At 32.4% G+C, this 22,376-nt stretch overlaps 2 protein-coding genes across 2 annotated transcripts; one reads left to right on the top strand and one right to left on the bottom strand.

The window, feature by feature from the left end:
* Positions 1–252: 252 nt before the first annotated feature.
* Positions 253–2,943, bottom strand: LOC122275042 (protein ALUMINUM SENSITIVE 3). Its single transcript, XM_043083969.1, has 3 exons — positions 2,545–2,943; positions 1,268–1,513; positions 253–774 (listed from the first exon to the last, which is right to left on the bottom strand). The coding sequence occupies exons 1-3, from the start codon at positions 2,776–2,778 to the stop codon at positions 460–462; spliced, it is 795 nt and encodes a 264-aa protein (XP_042939903.1). The 5' UTR covers positions 2,779–2,943; the 3' UTR covers positions 253–459.
* Positions 2,944–18,052: 15,109 nt separating this feature from the next.
* LOC122277620 (pentatricopeptide repeat-containing protein At2g37310) lies at positions 18,053–21,455 on the top strand. The gene has a single exon (XM_043087699.1). The coding sequence runs from the start codon at positions 18,610–18,612 to the stop codon at positions 20,599–20,601; it is 1,992 nt and encodes a 663-aa protein (XP_042943633.1). The 5' UTR covers positions 18,053–18,609; the 3' UTR covers positions 20,602–21,455.
* The last annotated feature ends 921 nt before the right edge of the window (positions 21,456–22,376 follow it).

Here is a 22,376-nt window from a genome sequence, read left to right as displayed (position 1 = left end):
TGTGCTGAATTTCATTCTCTCAGAAATTATTATGCAGTAATTCCGTAAGTTTTTATACTTTTGGTTCAGCTGACAGTAATGTGTACCGTGTACTCGCAGTTCTGATAATGTTCTATTCAGTTTCTTGATGTTCCTTCTATCTTGAAGATTCTGAGACATGCTATGACTATCAGTGGGTTATAAAATGCAATATTAAGCGTGTTTGTTTTTGCAAGAAAAAATAATTACGAGTTTTCAGCATGCAATTCAGCCTTGGAAAATGCTAAAATACATTCACGGAAAACCAATCATCACAAAAAACATAGTAACTTAATACATAATATACACTTATTAAATGTGATGGAACCCGGTAGAGGCCTCAGATGTGCGATGCTGCTTCTACCGCAACTGATGGATTAATTCCGATTTAAATCCAGAGGGGACAGGGGCTGAGCATTGAGAGCAAAACTAGACTAAAACTTACTCGGCAGAGAAGACTTTGGTCTCTAACTGGAAAGCTTTGGTAAAGAAAGCAGGCCAACAAAGATAAGTAGACATGATGCTGCTAACTGTCGATGCACCAATGAGCATGTTCATTACTACAATCTGCAGCTGAATGGCCTCCAGAGGAGAAGCTCCTCCCATTATGAGTCCAGTCATTGCCCCAGGAAGTGAGATAAGACCCACAGTTTTGGCATTGTCCAACACTGGTGAGAGTGCAATAACCAGAGCCCTTTTCACTTGTTGAAGTGTGGCTTGGCGCGGGGTTGCACCCAGAGCCAATGCTGTCTCTACCTGCAACAGAAAACAATAAACCAAGATCATTTAGCAGAATTTTGGATTTGGAAGTATTCAACCTTTGAGATCTCTTGAAATTGAGGAATCAAATAAAATTTATCCTAGTGAGAAGATAAATTTACAAGAGATGAAAAAAATAAAAGTTAATGAATCTCTTCTCATTCAAGATCTATATGAAATATCCATGTTAATTTTGCAACAAAAATACTCTACAGCATCCTTTCATCATCTCCTAATATGGCAAACAATTCGTAGATAAGTAAAAGATGATAAATAGTTTTTCATGATCTCCCAATATGCTTCATCAGAAGATGATGATGATTGAAAGGACAATGAAAAGCTTCTCAATTTGCAAGGATGGTTATGTATAATGAGACTTATCTTACAGCTTATTGGAAAATCAAGATGAGAAAAATCATGAATTCCCCACGAACAAGAAACAGAGGAAAATAAGATGGAATTTATATTTCTCCATGTTCTTGGGACCTACCAGGTTCATTTGTGTTCTAATGTCATCACGAAGTCTTTTCATCGTCACCCCCGTCACAGTCATCGCATTCCCAACCATCATACCTGCAACGGGGATGATGTATCTTGGAGTGAAAGGAAATACATTTAGCACAACAAGCACGAACATTGTCACTGCAGTTCCAGCCAGAATGGAAGCTCCGGCAACATACTTCCCCCGAGGGATATGTTTAGCTCGTTGACCGGCTGTATAACCTGCAACAGAGACCTGAAAAGGAAACAATATAGTGGTATCAAAAACTACTACTACCGACTGGGTCAACCCATGTTCAGATTATCAGTGCCAAGGGGAATCTCTCTATTGATCTATGCAGGACGGGCAACCCAAATGGGATCAAAATACTAGACAACACACATAAGTGACAAATCAATAAAGATACTGACTAGCAAACATGCTATTAATATTTCAATATGAATCACAAAGCAATTCGCTGCCAATAACTTGACAGAGTTTGACCAGAATTGAGATGAAAACAAAATGTTATAACATATAATTTGAATACAATAAAGTTTGGCCCTAATTAAACACGGGACTTGTAATTGTTCTGTCTCCCAATGATCTGTTCTTTGGCATTCAGATTGCATTTGTTATGTGTGTGTCTCTGTCTGTCAGGCCCTGTGATTCGTTGAATTTTAACTACTAAATCTGACAACTTGGTATTCACCTAAGTATATAATTACATAAAGATCTTCCAATTGAGATTTATAATATTTTCAGGAGAAAATCCAAAAGTGGTTAAAGTTATCCAAGAATAGCATGTTTTCATTTCTCAGGGTTGAGCTCAGACGGTATATACAATCATCTCGGTGAATTTGCGGAAGTTGAACAAACAAGTATCACCAAAGCAAAAAACAAGAACAAGAAACACTTAAAACACAAAACAGAACAACAATATAATATGGGGCCGTCCATGTGCAGAGCTAAAAACTGCGAACTTTCAGTAGTCTGGATTTGGCTGGTTCGTGAACTAGTAGACAGAAAACCATAGGAAAACGTGCACAGAATAGTAATTTTATTTCAACCAATAAAACCTCAAACAAACAAAAAAAAATGATGACCAGTTATTGGAAGAAACAGCCTTTTCTCGTTTGGAGAAACTATTCAAGAGAAGAAAGATTTGTTCTAGATGGAAATCAAGAAATCATCATCGAAAACCCAACACGGGTGGTAAAAAACACGAGACGTCATTAGTTAATTAATGAGGAATAAAAAACGAAAAGTGGAGAAGAAAGGCAAACCATGAAAAGGTAAGCCAGAAGGATCCACACACTATTGTTCTGAGTGAAAATGAACTGCAGAACAAACCCAATAACAGAGAGCTGAAGAAATGCCCTGAGAATCGAGTAAACCATCTCTGCCTCCAACCCTAACTTCTGAAAATAAGACAACAGCACGGCCATGAGCACCACCGCGGTGGCAGCCACGGGTTTGATCATGCCCTTGAGGAACTCCACCATCCATGCCCAATCCATTGTGAAAGAACCTTGGAATGCAGAGTCGACAGTTAGAGGGGAGAGAGCTTGCGGACCTGCGGTGTTGGTCAAGACTCAACAGATATATATCCTGGAAAAGAAGAAAAGGTCCTTCTGAGACTCAACCATCTCGTGAAGCTACATTTGGGGAGTGTGAGAATTTCTGTCAGGCACATGATAAAAGGAGATGCTAATCATCAAGGCAACATTACAATGTTCAGTTTTTTTATTATTTATTATCTTTTAAATATCATAATAATTTTTAAAATAAAATAAAAAATCTATTAATGTAATGTGATTGATTATGTCAATTTTTTTAATATAAAATAATTATTTTCATCAATCACATTAAAAAAATATAAAAAAATAATACTCTGTAAAAATAGTCTCAATCAATATATTTGTATTTTGTCATCATTTTTTATTAATAATATAATAGAGTGAATTTGCTTTACAACTACTGGTCAAAAACATTAATATAAAAGTTATATTAAAAAATTCATTTCTTGTTTTATTATATCATTTTTTAATGTAATAGATGAAGAAATCACTGTTTGGACAAGAAATTTTTATTTTTACCATTTTAAAAAGAAAATACTTAACTAAGTCAAGAAATCAATTATTTAACAAAATATAAAAAGTGGTTTATTAGTTATGGACAACATCCACTTAGTCAAGAAAACTCACCCGAACACGACAACATAAATAAAACAATCTTATCATGATAAAGAAGATTTATTATCTAAATAATTACTCTTTTATTTTATTTTTTATATTTATAAATAAGATAAATTCACCAAATTTTAATTTAAAAAAATGGTAAAAGGTGGATGAAAATATCAGTTGTATCAGGATTGTTCTTACCGACACAGAACAAATGAGAATTAGGACAAACTCCAACGAACTATTTTTTTTTTTTTTTCCTGATTGGGAAATACGAACGATCCAAAAATAAATATAAAATAAAATCTTTAAACGAGGATTAAAAAAACAGGTAAAAATCAGAGAGAGCCATGTGAATGCGCAGAATGATATGTTGAATTAAAATATTTAAATGTTGTATTAAAGAACAAATAAATAGGAAAAGTCAAAATATTTGGAGTCAAATAAAATATTAATCATTGAAGAGTTGAGAAAAAGTAGTTGGCGAGGATGGACGTACGTACGAACTATACGAAGGGGAGGGAAGGTGGGGAGGGTCCAGCCTGGTCAGGTCGCTTGTTGGGGGTGGGGGAAAAGTAGTATTTAAATTGTGAGAAAGCTACGTTTATAATTGTGTCAGCGTTACGTTTAAAAAATAAATAAATATTATATTTATATAAAAGAATTAACTTTTTAAATTAAATTTCTAATTTTTTTAAAAAAAATTAGTTACAAATATAATTATATATTAATATATATACTAATTTATTGTGATTAATTAAAAATTAAATTTTATTAAAAATAATATTAATTTAAATTTTAAATATAAAAAAATTAATATTAATATACAAATTAATACATAGATTAATATTCTACTTTACTTATATATAATAAGACTTATTTTCTTTTGAAGGATTCCGTGTTATTCTTAATTGCTTCCGTAGTGGGGGCCCATTTCTGACGTGGCCACTGCCGTACATCGTAACCTGATTTATAGATTAGTTTTGAGAGAGAGAGGACTTTATCAGTTTATCTGGGGGAGAACGTACTCGGTCCGTGCTTATCAGTTGCAAAAGAGCAATCGTGTGCTGCGCACTTCTAGAGCATATAAAAAGAATGATAATCAGCGACGTCTACCTACTTTTTTTAAAAAAAATTTATTTATAATTCTCATATATCATATACTATTCGTTTTATTTTTTTTATTTTTTTCTTTTATTAAACCTATAATATATAGATAATGAGTAGAAAAATTTAATTATTTTAAAAATAATAAAACAAAAAAAAATATGTGATGTGTTATATGTGAGAATTATGAATAGCATAACTCTTTTTTTAAATTTTGTTTTTTGTTTTGTTTGGACTATTTTTAATAAGGTCATTTTTTATTTTAAATTATATTACTTTGAAGTGATCTTAAATAATTTGTAAATGATGATAAAAAATAATTAATAATTAAAAAATAATTTATAAATAATAGTGATGTAGTCTAGGTGAATAATAGTGAATTAGTGTCATGAAAACTTCATTTCGATTTTTAATATGTGCACTTCTCAGTAATTTACATTATAATTAATTATTTGCTTAAATTGGAAGTTGGAAGTTTTCTTTGAAAACAACTTAATCCTCACCTTCTTGGGTTTATCGTAATTTAGAAAGAGTTATCAAAAGAATATTACTTATCCTTATCAAGATTATCTATCGAGAAAAGAAAAATTTAATTGCAAGTACATATGTATATTAATATGTGCATCAATCTAATATAATTGGTCAAAAAATAAATTTTATTAAAAATTGTGATAATTTAAATTTTGAATATGAAATCATCAATATTAATATATAGATTAGTATGGAATTTTACTTGTATATAGCAAAACTCATTTAGAAATCCTAGCATGACAAGTAGTTAGTATGTAAAGAACAATTTTCACTTTTTTATTCTCATTTTGTTTATAACCGTAATGATTAGGCAATAAGTTTTATTAACTTAGAGTTCTAATAATGGCCTCAATAAACTTTAGTTAAAATTTGACTAGAAAATTCATTTTTATAAATTTTAACTAATCACTTTTTACAATTTTAAATAATATACTCAACAAATCTTTCACTATTTTATTAAAATATTAATTTTTTAACCTTTCATTATTTTAGTTCTAATTGTAATTTAAATATTTAATTGTTATTAAAAAAAATTACACATTAATAATCTAATGTTCATGTTATTTTAACGGATAAAATTTTATAACGGTCTTTTTTTTACAACAGTCATATTTTTTCAATTGATATATAATTGTATTAAAGTTTATGGTTATATTAAAATTTATTATTGTATTAAAATTTATGATATAATTAAACATGGGACCAAACTAATTAAACATTGTGCTTAGGGCTGAGCACCGACAGATTGGAGTCGGTATCTGGGTCCTCCGACTCCAACTTTGTCGGAGGCTGAGTCCGACCTCCGACTCCAACTCCAAAAGTTATATGTTTCGCTCTGGCTCTGACTCCGACTTGTCGGAATGGAGTCGAGACAGAGTCGGTGAGACCGTGGAAGGGCAGTGGGCACTGTGCGATGACCCAGATCTGGGACAGCGTGGGGACTTGGCCAAGTTGGAAACTGGGTTTGTGATCACAAATATATCCGGCTGGGAGTGGGGACTCGAGGCGACAGCCAACAGCTAATGGGGACTGCCGAATGCCGATTGGGACACCTGAAAAGTTAAAACAGAACTTCAAAAAAACTATAAGACAAATCAACAACCAACAAACAAATCAACAACCAAACCATAACAGATAAAAGAGAAATCAAAACAACTAAAACAAATAATATGATTAAAAATAATATCGTGGCGCCAGAGAATGAACAGAATAACTTGAATAAGTGTGGCTGAATAATGATTTCAAACCCATATCCATGATTTTCGTTAGAGAGAGAGAGAGAAAGAGAGGAGATACCGGAGAAGCAACGACGCTGTCGGAGGCTGGGGCTAGGCTGCGGTTGAGATCGTGGCGCCGTTTCGTGGGGGCTGAGCTAGGGTTCCTTGTAGTGAATCTGCTGAGTGCCGAATGAGTGAGCTGTGAGGGACATTGTTGAAGGGGTGGGGGGAAATTAAAACTGAGTCTTGACTGAAGTAAACGGCATCGTTTAACTCCAAAACGATGCCGTTTTACTATAATGAACTGGACCCTCTATTTTTGTGACCAAAACAGAGTCCAACGACGCCGTTTGGGTCCTGTTTTGGTCATTTTCAGCCCTTTTTTCCTTTTTTTTTTTTTTGTAAACCCTAAATCAAATATTAATTTTGTTTTAATATTATATATATTAACTATACTATTATATATAATATAACTATATATTATATAAGTATAACTATATATATTATATAAGTATAAATATATATAGTCTAATGACTCTAATACTATACAGTATATATATGGTCATATAGTATATTATATATATATAAACTATACTATATATAATATTATAATATTTAAAATAAAATAAGATATTTGATATTAAAATAAGGTATAATAACTTATATAGTATTTAATAACTTATAGTAAATTAGTAATGTAAATTAACTATATAAGGTATAGTTATATAAAATATGTAAATATATATATGATTAATGTATAAAAAATAAATAGTATAGTAATTATATATTATATAAGCCCTTAATATATATAGTATATATATAATCTATAATTATATATAATATAACTATATATTATATATTAACTTATAGTAAACTAGTAATGTAAAATATAAAATAAGCTGTAGTAACTTATATAGTAACTTATAGTAAATTAGTAATGTAAAATATAAAATAAGCTATAATAACTTATATAGTAACTTATAATAAATTAGTAATGTAAATTAACTACATAAAGTATAGTAACTTATATAATAACTATATTAACTTATAGTAACTTATAGTAAATTAGTAATGTAAATTAACTTATAGTAACTATATTAACTTATATTATTCATTATAATGTTTATACATTATTATTTATTAGATGTTAATATATTGAAAACATATATTTTTATAAAATATGCACAATATCGGAGTCGGAGTCGGAGTGGAAGTCAGAGTCGGAGGATTAATCGGAGTCGGAGTAGGTGTGTCGGATTCGGATCGGAGCGGAGTCGAAGTCGGAACACCTCCACCTCCAACTCTGACTTTTCAGTGGAAAGAAACTCCGACTCCAACTCCGACAAGTCGGAGTCAGAGTGGAGCCGGAGTCGGATTTTTGAATTTCTGTTCAGCCCTAACCATGCTCTTAAGTTGATCACATATTCCATAATATTCTCAGTTTGGCCTATATAAAAGGCCAAACTTAGAATATTTTATACTAAAATATTCTTTTGGCCAGTAGCGATGACTCAATAAATTTAGTCAGTGAAAAAATTAAAAGTTAAATTTACTGTTTATTTGTTGAGAATATTATAATTCCATTTTGTGTAATTTAATTAAACTTTAGCCAAATTTTGACTTTGTCGAACCCATTACTAATGTTTTTGTGAACTAATAGAACTTGAAAAAAGCTAGTTGAATCAATAAAAGTGACATATAAAAATGATTGTTTAAATTTTTAATTTTTAATTTAATTTTATTTTTTACTTAATGATTAATAAAGTAACTATTAGTAAATTGATATTTTTTATTTTTAAAAATATTTAAAGATATATAAAAATGATTGAAAGAAAAGAGAAAAAAAAAAAAGTGCATTTGCACTTATCAGTTAATTCTTTCAGTTAAATCATCAGTCTCAGTAGCAGTCCCCATAGAACTTATGGTTAACGTTTTTAGAATTGGAAAATGATAGTATGCCTCCTTATTTTGACCGCTCATATATTTAATTTTTTCTCTTAATGATTAAGGAAGTAACTTGTCGAGTATTGATTTTTTTTATTTTTTAAAAATGTTTAAAGATATTTAAAAAATGTGGAAAAGAAAAAAGAAAAAAAAAAAAGGTGAGATTTAGCATAGGTGACACACCCAGAAGTCACTGTGGACAGTACCCTTTAGAATTTTTGTTCTAACTTTAAAACTTATGTTGCCCAGATGACTAACATAAGATGGAGGTAAATTAAGTTGTATTTAAAAAAATAACAATTATAAATCAAATATATAATATAAAATATAAACAAAATAGGAAATAGCAATAAATATAAAAAGTAAGGATAAGAGAGAAACAAACTCAGTATGTTAACGAGGTTCGACCCCACTGCTTATGTTCTCGTCTCAAGTTACCTCTTGAAAATCTCCAAATTCACTATTCAACCTCCTTTAGGTGGAGATAGAAACTTATTATACCTTTGAACAACACCGCTACAAAGGATCCGTGTAGAACACCCACCTTCTACACTTGCAATCACTTTACACGTGGTGATTCAACTATTCCCTGTGTAGAACACTTTCTACACGCATAAGAGTTATACACACCCCCTTTTACTGATACAAGAGCTGATAGTGGGTAGGTTATCAGAAAACACTCATCAATAAGCGAAGTAAGAACAATACAACGCAAACTATATTTCTCTCAAAATGAACAAGGATTAAGGCTCAATGCTTAGAGAAGAGAGAATGAAACCTTTGAATAAATGTTGTATGCTTTTGGTGTTGCCAATGTAAAACTCTCAAATGATAGGCATATAAGACTTCATATTTAAATTTAAAAAGATTCACATGTCAAAAACAACATCATTCACTTTTTTAAAAAATTCAAATAAAATATTCTTCTTTTTCAATTGTCAAATACAACATCATTCACTTTTTCAAAAAATTCAAATAAAATATTCTTCTTTTTCAATTGTCAAATACAACATCATTCATTTTTTAAATACTTCAAACCTAATTTTTTACTTTTAGCATATGACAAAATGAGCACACTTTACTTTTCAAAAAATTCAAACCTAATCTTTTACTTTTTGCATATGACAAAAGGAGCACACTTTACTTTTCAAAAAATTCAAACCTAATCTTTTTATTTTTTGCATATGATAAAAGGAGCACACTTTATTTTTCAAATTTTTCAAACAAAAACATCTACCTTTTGCATAAGTCAAAAAAAGTATCAATCACTTTTGAAAATATTCAAATAAAACATGCACATGTGAAAGATGACAATCAATCATCTTTAATATTTTCAAAGTTCAAACATTTAATCAAGGCATGCACATGTGAAAGATGACAATCAATCATCTTTCAAAATTTTCAAATTTAATTTTTAAAATATTCATGCACATGTGGAAAATGTATTTTAATGTTTTATAATAAAATATTAATTTTGAGTCTTAATCCTAATTTCTAATTTTTAAGAGATTTACAACATTACTGTATGACTTTAATGTGAACTTGTTCCCTTCTTGCTCATGCTTGTTTCCTTGATGTGCTTAACTCTATTGTGTAGATAACTTGATCTTGAAATTTCTTTATTTTTTGAATTAATTTGTTGTCATTAAAATCTATATGTAAATATATAATTATACAAAACTTGAAATATTAGGTCCAACAATTTATAAATAAATGAATGTTATAATATTTATTGAGTATTGAATCTTCATACATGAAGTTCCACTAGCAGTATTAAATGCTATAAAAACAAACTTTGTAGCATATATTAATATAGCTTCATAAGTTTGGTTCCAAAATGCAAATGGCTTGCTTAAACAAGGAGATATTAATCCCAAGTGCATGTCTCTTTCAAAATGCTACTAAAGATTCACCTTTGTGATCTAAACCCAATAGTGGACATCATTAGACTTATAGAAAGAAATTTGCATGCATGGGGACCAAGAAATCATAAAAAAAAAGGGGGGGTCAGCTGTAGCTTTTTCCTTCAACTATGTAATAATTATATATAAGACTGCAAGTTAAGAGTCCCATGCACTTTTATACGGACGCGGTCATGCAGTTTATGGTTTTATACCGTCCAATAAAATAACGACATTTTAGCAGTCCATTGATTTTTCATATAACTTTGGATGCATGCGATCATTGCAGATGTTTGGAGATCAAAACATTACATCCTGAAATTGAGCTATTATCATAAGTGTATGTGTGTGTACATATATATATATATATATATATATATATATATATATATATATATATATTTAAACATTTGCAAGACTATGAAAAGGAAGCAGAAGTAGACATCTTGAGGTTTAAAAACAAAGAAGTATTCTGACTGTATATTGTTTCTCCTCCCCTTTCTGATTGAGAAACCTTCCTTCATTACTTGTGGCTCAACTTTCTTTATAAAAAGTAGTGGGAGAGGAATGGTGTGATGAAGAGGTATTTGATGTCGTGTTTCGTAGCCCAAGCAACTCCACAGGGGCCCAACTCATTTATTTACAACCATAAAGAAGTGAGGGCTTCGAGGTGGTGGGGGATACTTCCGATGCCAAAGTCAGTACATGATTTCCTTGTGAGGATTATGAAAGCTTAAGTGTCAGAGTGTCTCATAAACACTACCCTCACTAAGGAAGATGACATATATACCTAGCCGGGGTTCTCCCTGCCAGGGGGATTGTGGGGATGTCGCTCTGTACTCCAGTCAGATCTCCCTGTCAGCCCTCCTGCTGTGCAACAGTCTCGCAGGACATGGTCGTGGAGACCACTGACACACCAGGAGGCACGTCGTGACATGGCTACCCCTAGGCTTCATTGAATGCTGCATGACTCCCTTGTTATGGCTTACCCATCTCTGCATCTCATTTAATGCAACGTGGCCTAAGTCAAACGCACCCATTCTTGAGAGTGCCCAATTCAGGGACAGGGGCTGCCCTTATCCTTGCACAGAATGAGTTGTCGACCAATAAGGGTGTCAGGTAATTCCCCTTTCAACTGTTGACGTCGCGTGTTGCCCAAATGCTTCTTCCCTTAGGCTTCCTGAGCCGGCTGTGTCTAGCCCATTACTTGCTCTTGGGCCCCATAAATCGGGTCCATTCAACCTAGCCCAGTCCTAAGAGTAACTGTCTGGCCCATTTCTTGCTCTCAGGCCTCGTGGGTTGGGCCCATTCAGCCTAGCCCGATCCTGGGGTTAACCCCTCACAAGAGCATTACACTAAGTGGGAGAGAAAGCAACAAATCAAGGGAAGAAATGAGTACTGGTGCTTCTAGATATTATTGACTACTTTGCATGTCTTCTTTTAATGAAGATAACGATGGCATGCCGGAAGCACTGTTGTATTTAAGAGATATTGAAAATTATGAGTAAAATTAAAATTGACTATCATCCTCTTGACTGAGATGGTGAGCAATCCGACGATGAAGGGATTGTCTCCGAAGAAATTATGGGATTAAAATACATCTAGATCATGAGATAGCTATAAAGTTAAAGAATATAATTCAGAAACACCCGGGAATGCTTAGATGAACCGAATATCATTTCTCTTATATTTGTCATCCTTCTTGAGAGTATAAAATTAGTCGGTTAAAGATATGTAGGAGGCACTAACGAGATATGAATATTAAAGTCCATGCGGTGTAAAGTCCACTAACATCATGCACCCATTTATTTTTAATGGGTTGTATCTATTCTAGTATAATATAAAGTCGTTGATAAGGCAATCGAGATAAACCTCATGTCTTAGAAGTTAGAAGAAGTACTTTATAAAAAACTTGGTATAAAGTGTCATAGGTTGTGTTTACCTAAAGTCGTCAATTATGGCAAGGTGTGGACTTTGATGCTGTTCGCTACGAACGTAGTGAAAGAAAGTTATCCATAATGCATTATCAATGGGAGAGCAAATGGTAGAGGGTACCCTCAGATAAATTTGTAGTGATAAAAGCGTGCACACGTGAGGCTATACATGTTAAGGTCTAATTACTGTATGAGAAATTTTATTTGCAGTCTTTATTTAGAGATTGTATGTGCAGACTCTTTATTAAATAAGAACAAACATCATTTTATGAGAGATATTTTTGTAATTTTAAAAATTTAAAAAAAAAATTACCTAAACCTGCATTGTAGTTTTCATTTAAAGACTGTGCACAACATTGCTCTTACTACATTCATCTTTGTTCTTTTGTACGTATTCGGATGGGAGATGTAGATATATGGGATGACTGCACAACAACAATCACCCCATTACTCAATCATCATTGTTCTTTTATATTCCATCTACAATATTTTCCCCGTGGTAATGGTTTCCCGACCACTTTGGGACGAGCAGAGATCTAAGCCATGTTTGGTTGCCAAGATTTTTCCAAAATTTTCTTTTGTCTTTTAACATATTTCAAAATTACAAATCAAAATATCTTTAAATCTTAAAAAAAAAAAAAAATACTATTTCAATTTTCTAAATCTTCATACAATCAATACTCAATCAGAATTAAAACACAGAAGTTAAAACCATCTTTACAAATATTTAACCAAAATTGCTACTAGAATTATATTTAAATAGCTTTTCAATTCTACCTATCCATTTTGACAAACTCAAGTATACAACTTATTTTCAAAAAAAATTTATTTAGAACTTTCACATATTTTACAAAACCCAATAAACAATTCATCTCAAAAAAAACATCAAACATTCTCAAGATTTACTAGAACCAAACATGGCCTAAAGTTTGTCCATTGTGAACCGTTGCCGTTTCTTCTAATCATTGTGCGCATGCTCCAATCACTCTTTTATGGTCCCTATGTTTGCACCAACCGATGAAAGCATATTCCCTCGCGATAACCTCACAAAAATCGATCTTGTATATTTATTTTCCTACCCAAAATGCTTATGCCTATAATGTGCATAAAAAAAACATAAACTTACAATTAGTTTATAACTATTTTATAACTCTATTTAAAATGAATGATGGTCAATTAAAGTTAAAATTATTTTTTATTAAAGTGATAAAATTACATTAGTTGATTTAAAATAAATTGTAAAAAAATTTATAAGTGTATCATTAGTTTATGGTCACAGGGTCTTTAGTTTTATCCCTAAATTCAATATTCTTATAATTAATTTTTTTACAATATGGTCGCATGAAATGAAAAAGTTAGATGTAAAATAGCGTAAAAAGTTTGCAAGGACAATGATTTATTGTTGTAGCTAGTGGTGTGAAATCACACATGAAGATCACTTTTGGCAAGAATGACAATTGTTTGGTCTTTACTTTTTCTTTTTTGTTTTAAGCAAACTGTGATCATTCATGACACATTCTTTGTTCAATAATCATGGAGTAGCACATATGTTGCCATATTTTTTTTTCTTCCTTGATATCTTTGTTTCACTCTACTTACCCGAGATGTGGAAATATTTTTCAATTTTAAATTTTAAATTTTTTAACTTTTTCATTTAATCATGATTATCTAATTACTACGACTTTTTTAAACTTCCAAACAAAGTATAAAAACAATTCAACTTTTTTAAATATCAAAACAAAAAATAAAAATAATATTAAAAGATTATATTTTAACCCTCATTTAATTTTATAACTTTTTTATTCAAATTTTTCTCTATTCTTTTCCAAAATTTCCAACATAAACTATTACACTATTATTAATAAATTATCTCACTATTACTATAAATTTTTCTTCTCATCGCATCTTATCTAATATATATAACCAAATGAGGCTCAGTACTCTTCCTGCAATGTTTTGTTTCTATTTAGAAATGTAATGTGTAGATTTCATATAATTCTAATATTTGCATTGTTTTTTATGGATCAGCATACTTATAAAGGAAATAATAATATGACTACTAAATATATCCGTCAAATATGTTCACTCATGTATTTTTATTTTATTTTTATTTTTTCTTAATAGTTAAGCAAGTGATTATTAGTGAATTTAAATTTTTTTTCTTAATTGTTAAGAATGTTTAAAAAATACTTAAAGAAAAATAAAAATAAAAATATTTTCTACAATTTGTAGAAATAAAACATAAATTTGTGATTTTGTTCTAATAAGAGTATATATGCATGCATATCTATTTTTCAATTCTCTTTATTGCCTTATAAAAATACAGCCTTTAATCGTCACATAAACTTAAATCAAGAAAAACGAGCCTAGATATTATGATCCCAGTTAGTTTGTTGGATACCTCATGACGAAGTCAGATGAAAATGATAGGCACATGCACACGACAATGACAACATTAGAAATAACTACAAGTTAAAAAAAGAAAAGGCTAGTCCAACTATGCCGTTTGACCATTGGGTGTGCCCTTGGTAGAAATTACATTTTTTTTATTTTTCTTTTTTTTTTTTCTTTCTAATATTTTTTAAACATATTTAAATATTTTTAAAAAATTAATAAAAATTAATATACTACTACTCACTTATTTAAATATTAAATAAAAAATTAATAAAATAAAATAAAATATATGAGTTATTAAATTGAAGAAACAAACTCATACTTATCTCCGTTTGGTTACCAAACTCTCTTCAACTCATTTCATCTCATCATTACACATTTTCCAAATCCTCGTACACTTTCTTAAATTCTATATAAAATATAATAAAAAATTTAACTTTTTCAAATCCTCATACACCTTTTTCAAATCCCCATACACATTTTTCAAATTTTTATATAAAATATAATAAAAAATTTAAAATTTTCAAATCCTAACATACTCATAATATTTAAAATTAATATTATAATAATATTTTATTCAACTCAACTCAACTCAACCCAACTCAACCCAACTCAAGGCTTTACCTTATCCACAGCTAAGCTGCTGACTTGGGCCGTTCTCGGGTCCAAATAAAGAGGGCTTGGACATAGAAAGTTCTAATAACTGTCTTATAAGAGATTTTTATCCAAACTTGCGAAAGAATACTTTTTATTTGAAATTTTATCGTTCACAGGTATACTAATTAACGTGTAATATTTAAAATATATTTTTTTATTTAAGTGATTAATCTAAAAAATATAAGGATAGGATAAGATTGGTTGAGATCATCTCAATATTCAAATAGGATTTTTACACTTTATATTTCGAGTAGTTTTAAAGTATTGTAATGAAAAGATTTATTTTCAAAAGTTTAAACAAAAATAACTTGAAAAAACAAAATTAATTTTATTATATAGGTTTATGTTCTAATTATTATTTTATTTAAAAATATATATTTTATTTATGAAAAATACTTTATCCACAAAAAGATTTAATAAAAATAAACTCATAAACTGATATGGTTTAATGTGATACGTTAAATTGTAAAGTTATTTTTATTGTAAAGTATACCTAACGTATCATATGAAATAATGTTAGTTTATATATTTATTTTTGTGAGATCTATTTGTGTCTATAACACCTCTTTTTCTTTAGATTGTAACAAAGGTTTCGATGTTCTATAATAAGGAAGAAGCTCTTGTTAGCCATCAAAACTGAAAAGTATGGAAATTAAATAGTTTTCCTCCGGTTTAGATTGAAAGAGACTTCTCGAATCTAATTTATAATCACAATATATACGTTGATTATGATTATATAGGAATCATTCTTTTATATCATATAGATTATTCATTTTTCAAATGCTCAGCTATGCGTGACGTTTTTCAAGATAAGATAAAGTGTGATAGAATAAGGTTGGCAAAACTTCCTCAACATCATGTACTTCTTCATACTTTGGAGTAACTCATGATCCTAAAGTGTATATTATTGAGTATGGCACAGATGAGGCAGAAAACAGAGGATACAAAGGTTGAAGAAAAATTCATTTCATTCATGTACGTTCCATTTACAAGGTAATTAGTCACTTATATATCACATTTACAAAGGAATAAAATAAATGAAATAATGCATGCTAATTCCAGCTCACGTAACAAACTATAACAGAATATATGCTATAATATTTAATCTGGTGAAGCTGTGAGCATCGAAGATGAATTTGTATCCTTTATTCTCAATATATATATATATTATTACACAAAAATAAGGTTTTTTTTTAAAATTAATTATGTAAATTATATTCATAATATTTTTATTTTATTTATTGAGAGAGAGAAAGAGCATTAAAATATATGCCCACTTGGCTGAAATGCTTGGCTTATTTTTTGTATGTTTTAGTAAAAGAAAAATTCTACTTTTCTTTATCTTCTACATCACACACCAACATGTAATTTGTTTTTCTATTTTCTTATTTAAACACACATATTGATATGTAAATATATATATATATATATATATATTTAAATAGAATGATAAGAATAACAATGTGTTGGTTTTCTATTGGTTGACGTGTATTATATGACAATTTTGCTTTAATAAGTTTAATTAATGTGACATGGTGGAACTTAATTATGAGTTTCTAAAAATTTGGAATACAATATGCAAACATTTTGTTGAAAGTTGAATTATTATTAGAATATAATATGCAAATAATTATTAGAATATTATTTTTTAATATTATTTTTATTTTAAGATGATTTAAAAAAATCGAATTATTTATTATATTATCTTTTTCACATCCCCCGACAATCAACTAGACTCATAAAAAATTAAAAATACTAGAAGATCCAATCCACTTACACTTGGATTAGTTTTAATTTTGTATACTATGATAAATCAACAAGAAAAAAGACAAAAGTTTTAGAAATGAGAAATGATATTTACAATCATAAAGTAAACAAGCGCCGCGCAATTTCTTTAAAAAATAAGTAAATATTGGATTTGCATGAAAAAAAATTTAATTTTTTAATAGTAAATTCTATTATTTTTCAAAAACATTATACAATATTTATGTACTTTACGACTGTATGTAATGAAACACAGAACTTTTACGTACAGTCACCCCATGTAAACGAGGCGTAAACGACTATACCACGTCAGCTGATATTTATTTAAAATAAAAAATAAAAACACAAAAATGAAAAGCAACAGGTTCTCCCTCTTTACTTTGGTGCTCTGGTTTTTTAGACAGCTTCCATCGACCTTGTGTGGTGCTCTGGTCAAAAGCCTTTGTCATGTTGTTTTCTCAAATTAGTTGCATTTTGTTGGGGTCTTCGACAATTGCCCGGGTCATCTTTCGTGTGGGTCTTCGGCTTCACCATATCAAGATGCCTAGCAAAATGATGCGTCGACTCTTTCTATAAAGGGGAAGGGGCTAGGGTTAGGGGGCTTCGAGATGAACAGAATTGGGGGTGAGCTAGGGTTAGGGCCAATTTAGGATTGACATCGTTCCGTGCATTCTATTTGCCAATCATATTCATTCTGGTTTTTGAGCAATATTAAAGACTCATTCACGAAGGCCCCATAGCTGCCATCCCACCAAATGATAGGATTTCTTTTTTTTTTTTTTTTTTTTTCTATAGTCCGAATTTGCACTTGTAAGGACGCTTCTAAACCTCTATTTCTGCAAATGGAAACCCCCTCCTCATTTAGAGCGGCAGATCATCCGAATCAGGTGCCCTCAGGGGTGAAGGCGACCTGTATTGCCTAAGGGCTGGACCTTCCGCAGAAACCAATAATTCCACTTGCGGAGGGATTTCAAGTAATTGGACAGGAAAATCTGCATTAGGCAGACCTTTTGGCTCTAGGAACCTGAGGGAATAAGCCTCCTCCAAAGCCTCCAAAGTGCTCGAAAACTCACATATTGCTCCAACTGTACCCAAAGAAGAAGAATTGTAATAACCCCTGGAGGCATCCATCATCATACATGTAAGAGGCAATTGCCCCTAAGGCAATAAAGTGAAAACAGACTGCATCGTGCACTAGACTAACCACTAAAATAGTAAAAAAATATAAAATGAGATGAACGATTAGCTTCAATTGAAAGGGCATCTTTCTCCTTCTCCAAGAATCACCGTCTTCGACAAAGGGGTGGAATTGTCGCCTTTGACAGAAGGATGGAGGGAATGAGAGAATGAGAAGATCAGAGGAGAGAGGAGAAGCTGAGTGGAGATGAAAGAGGTTAAGTGTTTGGACGAAGTGGAGTTGTGTTTGGGAGGATGGGTTTCAGAATTGTGGATTGCATACGTACCGTTTCATTAGTCATTAAGATACGTAGAACCTGACTACAAGCCGCTTATCTCAACTGACTGCATTAAGCATTTTTCAACGAAATAACTCTCAAGTTTGAAAACTTCCTGCCCAGAAGATTTTTACCGAAATGCAAATTCCTAACAAATAAGGATCCATAGTCAATTCAGACCTAATAGTCAATACAATAAGAGGGAACTCTTCGAAACGTTATTTGAAAGGACCGACGATTTGATGGTCCTCGACCGAACTAATGAATGAGGATCACCAAGCCACTGAAAGGTGACTCCAACGGCTACGTCCAACGTGCCCTGCAAAGCCTCTTAGCAGCTGATGGCCTCGACTACGGCGCTTGCGGCTGCCTCATTCAGCACTGCACGGACCACGGCCTCGTCCGCCTGGCAAAGCAGCTCCATGCCCGCATCGTCCTTTTCTCCGTCACACCCAACAACTTCCTTGCGTCAAAGCTTATCACCCTCTATTCCAAAGCAAATCACCTCCGCGAAGCCCGCCACGTGTTCGATAGAATCCCTTCCAGAAATATATTCTCTTGGAATGCTTTGCTCATTGGCTACTCCCTTCACAACATGCACCTCGACATGCTGAAACTGTTTACATCCCTGGTGCGCTCTCATTTTATGGATGTGAAACCGGATTGTTATACGATGTCGTGTGCTCTGAAGTCATTATCATCGTCATTTTCTGATTCAAGGTTTGCTCGGGAGGTTCATTGTTTTGTCTTTCGACATGGGTTAGACTCTGATATTTTTGTCGTCAATGCTTTGATTACCTACTACTCGAGATGTGATGAGATTGTCTTGGCGAGAACCGTGTTCGATTGGATGCCAGAGAGAGATATCGTGTCGTGGAATTCAATGATAGCCGGGTATTCTCAGGCTGGATTTTATGAGGAGTGTAAGGACTTGTATAGAGAGATGTTGGATTCAGCTGGGTTGCGGCCCAATGGGATGACAGTCGTTAGTGTCCTGCAGGCATGTGGTCAGTCGACCGACCTTATTCTTGGGATGGAAATTCATCGATTCGTGAATGAGAGCCAAATTGGGATCGATATTTCTGTATGTAACGCTATCATTGGGTTATATGCAAAATGTGGTAGCTTGGACTATGCTCAACAGTTATTTGAAGAGATGACCGAGAAGGATGAAGTCACCTATGGATCCATGATTTCAGGCTACATGGTTCATGGTTTTGTAGGCAAAGCAATGGATCTTTTCCGAGAAATGAAAAGCCCAGGATTGAGTACATGGAATGCTCTGATTTCAGGTTTGGTTCAGAACAACCAGCATGAAGGAGTCTTAGATTTAATTCAAGAAATGCAGGCATGTGGTTTTAAACCTAATACCGTAACACTTTCAAGCATTCTTCCTACAATTTCACATTTTTCAAACCTAAAAGGAGGGAAAGAAATACATGCTTATGCTGTTAGAAATAATTGCGATCACAATATTTATGTTGCAACTGCCATCATAGATACTTATGCAAAGTCAGGATTTCTTCATGGGGCACAACAGATTTTTGATCAATCAAAGGGTAGAAGCCTGATCATTTGGACAGCAATAATCTCGGCGTATTCATCCCATGGAGATGCTGATATGGCCATTAGCCTTTTTAACAAGATGCTAAATAGTGGGATTAGGCCAGACTCGGTGACCTTTACAGCTGTATTGGCAGCCTGTGCTCATTCTGGAATGGTAGAAGAAGCTTGGAAAATCTTCGATGCCATGTTTATGGAATATTGCGTACAGCCTTCAGTGGAGCATTATGCTTGCATGGTGGGTGTTCTTAGCCGAGCTGGGAGACTATCTGAAGCTACAGAATTTGTGTCTAAAATGCCAATTGAACCAACTGCTAAAGTTTGGGGTGCACTTCTTAATGGGGCCTCTGTTTCTGGTGATGTTGAACTGGGGAAATTCGTTTGTGATCGTTTGTTTGAGGTTGAGCCTGAAAATTCTGGGAATTACATTATTATGGCAAATTTGTATTCTCAAGCTGGGAGATGGGAAGAAGCTGATAAGATCAGGGAAAGGATGAAGAAAATTGGGTTGAAAAAGACCCCAGGCAGTAGTTTGATTCAAACAGGTGGAGCATTACAAAGTTTTATTTCTAGGGATGAATCAAATGGAAGAACTGAAGAGATATATGAAATGTTGGGAGGGTTGCTTGGGTTAATGAGAGAGAAAGGATATGTTTCAAGGGAAGAGTTAGATGAGGAGAGTATTTACAGTTGACACTCGTTCATTAAAAAAAAATTATTGCAAAATAGGATTGGGTTATGCAGTGAATGTAAACTATGCATCAATGGAGCCACAGTGACACAGATTGACTGTTCAACTTTGGATGCCCAATTTATTGAGAAATAGCACCTAGATGCTCAGTAGTGGGAATCTATAAATTTCAGAATTGTGCAGTCTGAAATTGAAGCTCTAAATTGTTTCCTTTTTTAAGAGATACATTCGGTGACCTGGCCTGGGTGCTAAGAAGTTGGATCAAGCTATGTTCTTCTGTGTAGGAATCAATTTGTTGATATCATATTGTATAAGCTAGTTGGGGACCTTAAATACTGAGGGTGAGACTTGTTTATTTTATTTTTTTATCAAAAAACACTGAGAGTGAGACTCAGTAGTGCTTCCTTCTTGCCCAATGCTGGTCTGGCTGCAAAATATGTTGGAGAGACTTAAAACTTCTAGCTCCATCCAAGGCTGTAAACCTGGAGTTCCTGTTGAGCCAGACCTTGGAAAACTCTGCAAATGACGTCCAAACTATTGGGATTTTTTGTTCTTCAGTAGCAATTAGTGTATCTAATGCTGTCAATTTTTCAAAATATCAGTGAGATTCTGGTGGCTAACCGTCCTTCGAGTGGCTGCTGCTTGGTGATTACTGATTAATTGCTGCTCTTCAGGAATTAGATCAACCTCCCTTAAGGCGAGAAGTAGATTCTGGTCATTACTCATCAGTTAATTTCTGTTTATTCCATAGCAATATGATGAAAAGAAAACTGCACGGCTCCAGAAGAGCCAAGACTTTGTATCCCCATAATTTCTCAGTTTATAAGAAATATGTGCTTAGGTTGATGATATTACCATTAGGAAGAAATAGTATTGAATTGATATGTTTTGTCCAAAATAAGAGGAAAATGAATACTTTCTGTTGACTATTGTTCCATGCATAAACATAATGAGATCTAGATCATAGTTGACAGTAACCTTTGAAGGCATTATGGCGTCACTTTGACAGAGATGATAATTATGTGACTAATGAAGAGTGAGTAAAAATGCTTACAGCTCATCTTTAAACTTTAAATGAGATGTTTTAGGCTTTTCATTTTTCCTGTTTCTAGTGGAAAACCTTTATTACCTGTGAACGCCTTGCTTTTGTCGGTCCGGAGTATTCACCATACTTTTGTTGCCCCGATGCTATCACTTCCTTTAAAGAGTTAAAAAACTCCTACTATGCATGATGATGGTGGTCACAATGTCCGTCCAAGAATTTAAGATTTTACCCTTACTTCGTTAAATCATTATAATTCGTAATGCTACACTTATCTAGCACGTGAGCCTAAACAAGTTGCTCAAAGTCCACTGTAACTTGAAAGGAGAAGTTGGTGCATGCAAATGTGAAGGGTGAGAAATGGCCATGACAAGTGCAGGGTTTACAGAATGATTACTTGTTTCCACCATCTTCGCATGCTTGTTACTGAAGTTGCTGGGGACAAGAGGAAAGAGCCATGGATGGCCCAAAATGTTTCTTTTTTTCTGCTTGTTTTGTTGCCGGTTAGAATTAAGGCAATCACTATTAGAGATAATGAAAAGAAAAGAAGTGACAAAGGTGCTTGAACTGGACAGGTACTTGTCGACAAAAACGCTGAATTCTCAGCCACCTCCATTATTTTCTAATCCAACCCTTTTTTACACATATCATATGCAGATCTCCAGACTCCCTATAATATACTCGTTTTCTTCTCTGGAAAATAGATCCTTTCTTGGAAGACTGTTTTGTCCAAACT

Source organism: Carya illinoinensis, chromosome 9, assembly GCF_018687715.1.
Source record: "Carya illinoinensis cultivar Pawnee chromosome 9, C.illinoinensisPawnee_v1, whole genome shotgun sequence".
Classification (NCBI taxonomy): Eukaryota; Viridiplantae; Streptophyta; class Magnoliopsida; order Fagales; family Juglandaceae; genus Carya; species Carya illinoinensis.
The sequence above is the reverse complement of the archived record's forward strand: the minus strand, read 5'-3'. Positions and strand labels throughout refer to the sequence as shown.

Excerpts from the sequence above, each read along its gene's own strand:
- LOC122275042 (XM_043083969.1), bottom strand. The coding sequence starts at position 2,778 with ATGGATTGGGCATGGATGGTGGAGTTCCTCAAGGGCATGATCAAACCC. Across the intron at positions 1,514-2,544 it reads TTCTGGCTTACCTTTTCATG|GTCTCTGTTGCAGGTTATAC; the intron begins GTTTGCCTTTCT and ends TTTCCTTTTCAG. Across the intron at positions 775-1,267 it reads TTAGAACACAAATGAACCTG|GTAGAGACAGCATTGGCTCT; the intron begins GTAGGTCCCAAG and ends TTTCTGTTGCAG.
- LOC122277620 (XM_043087699.1), top strand. The coding sequence starts at position 18,610 with ATGAGGATCACCAAGCCACTGAAAGGTGACTCCAACGGCTACGTCCAA.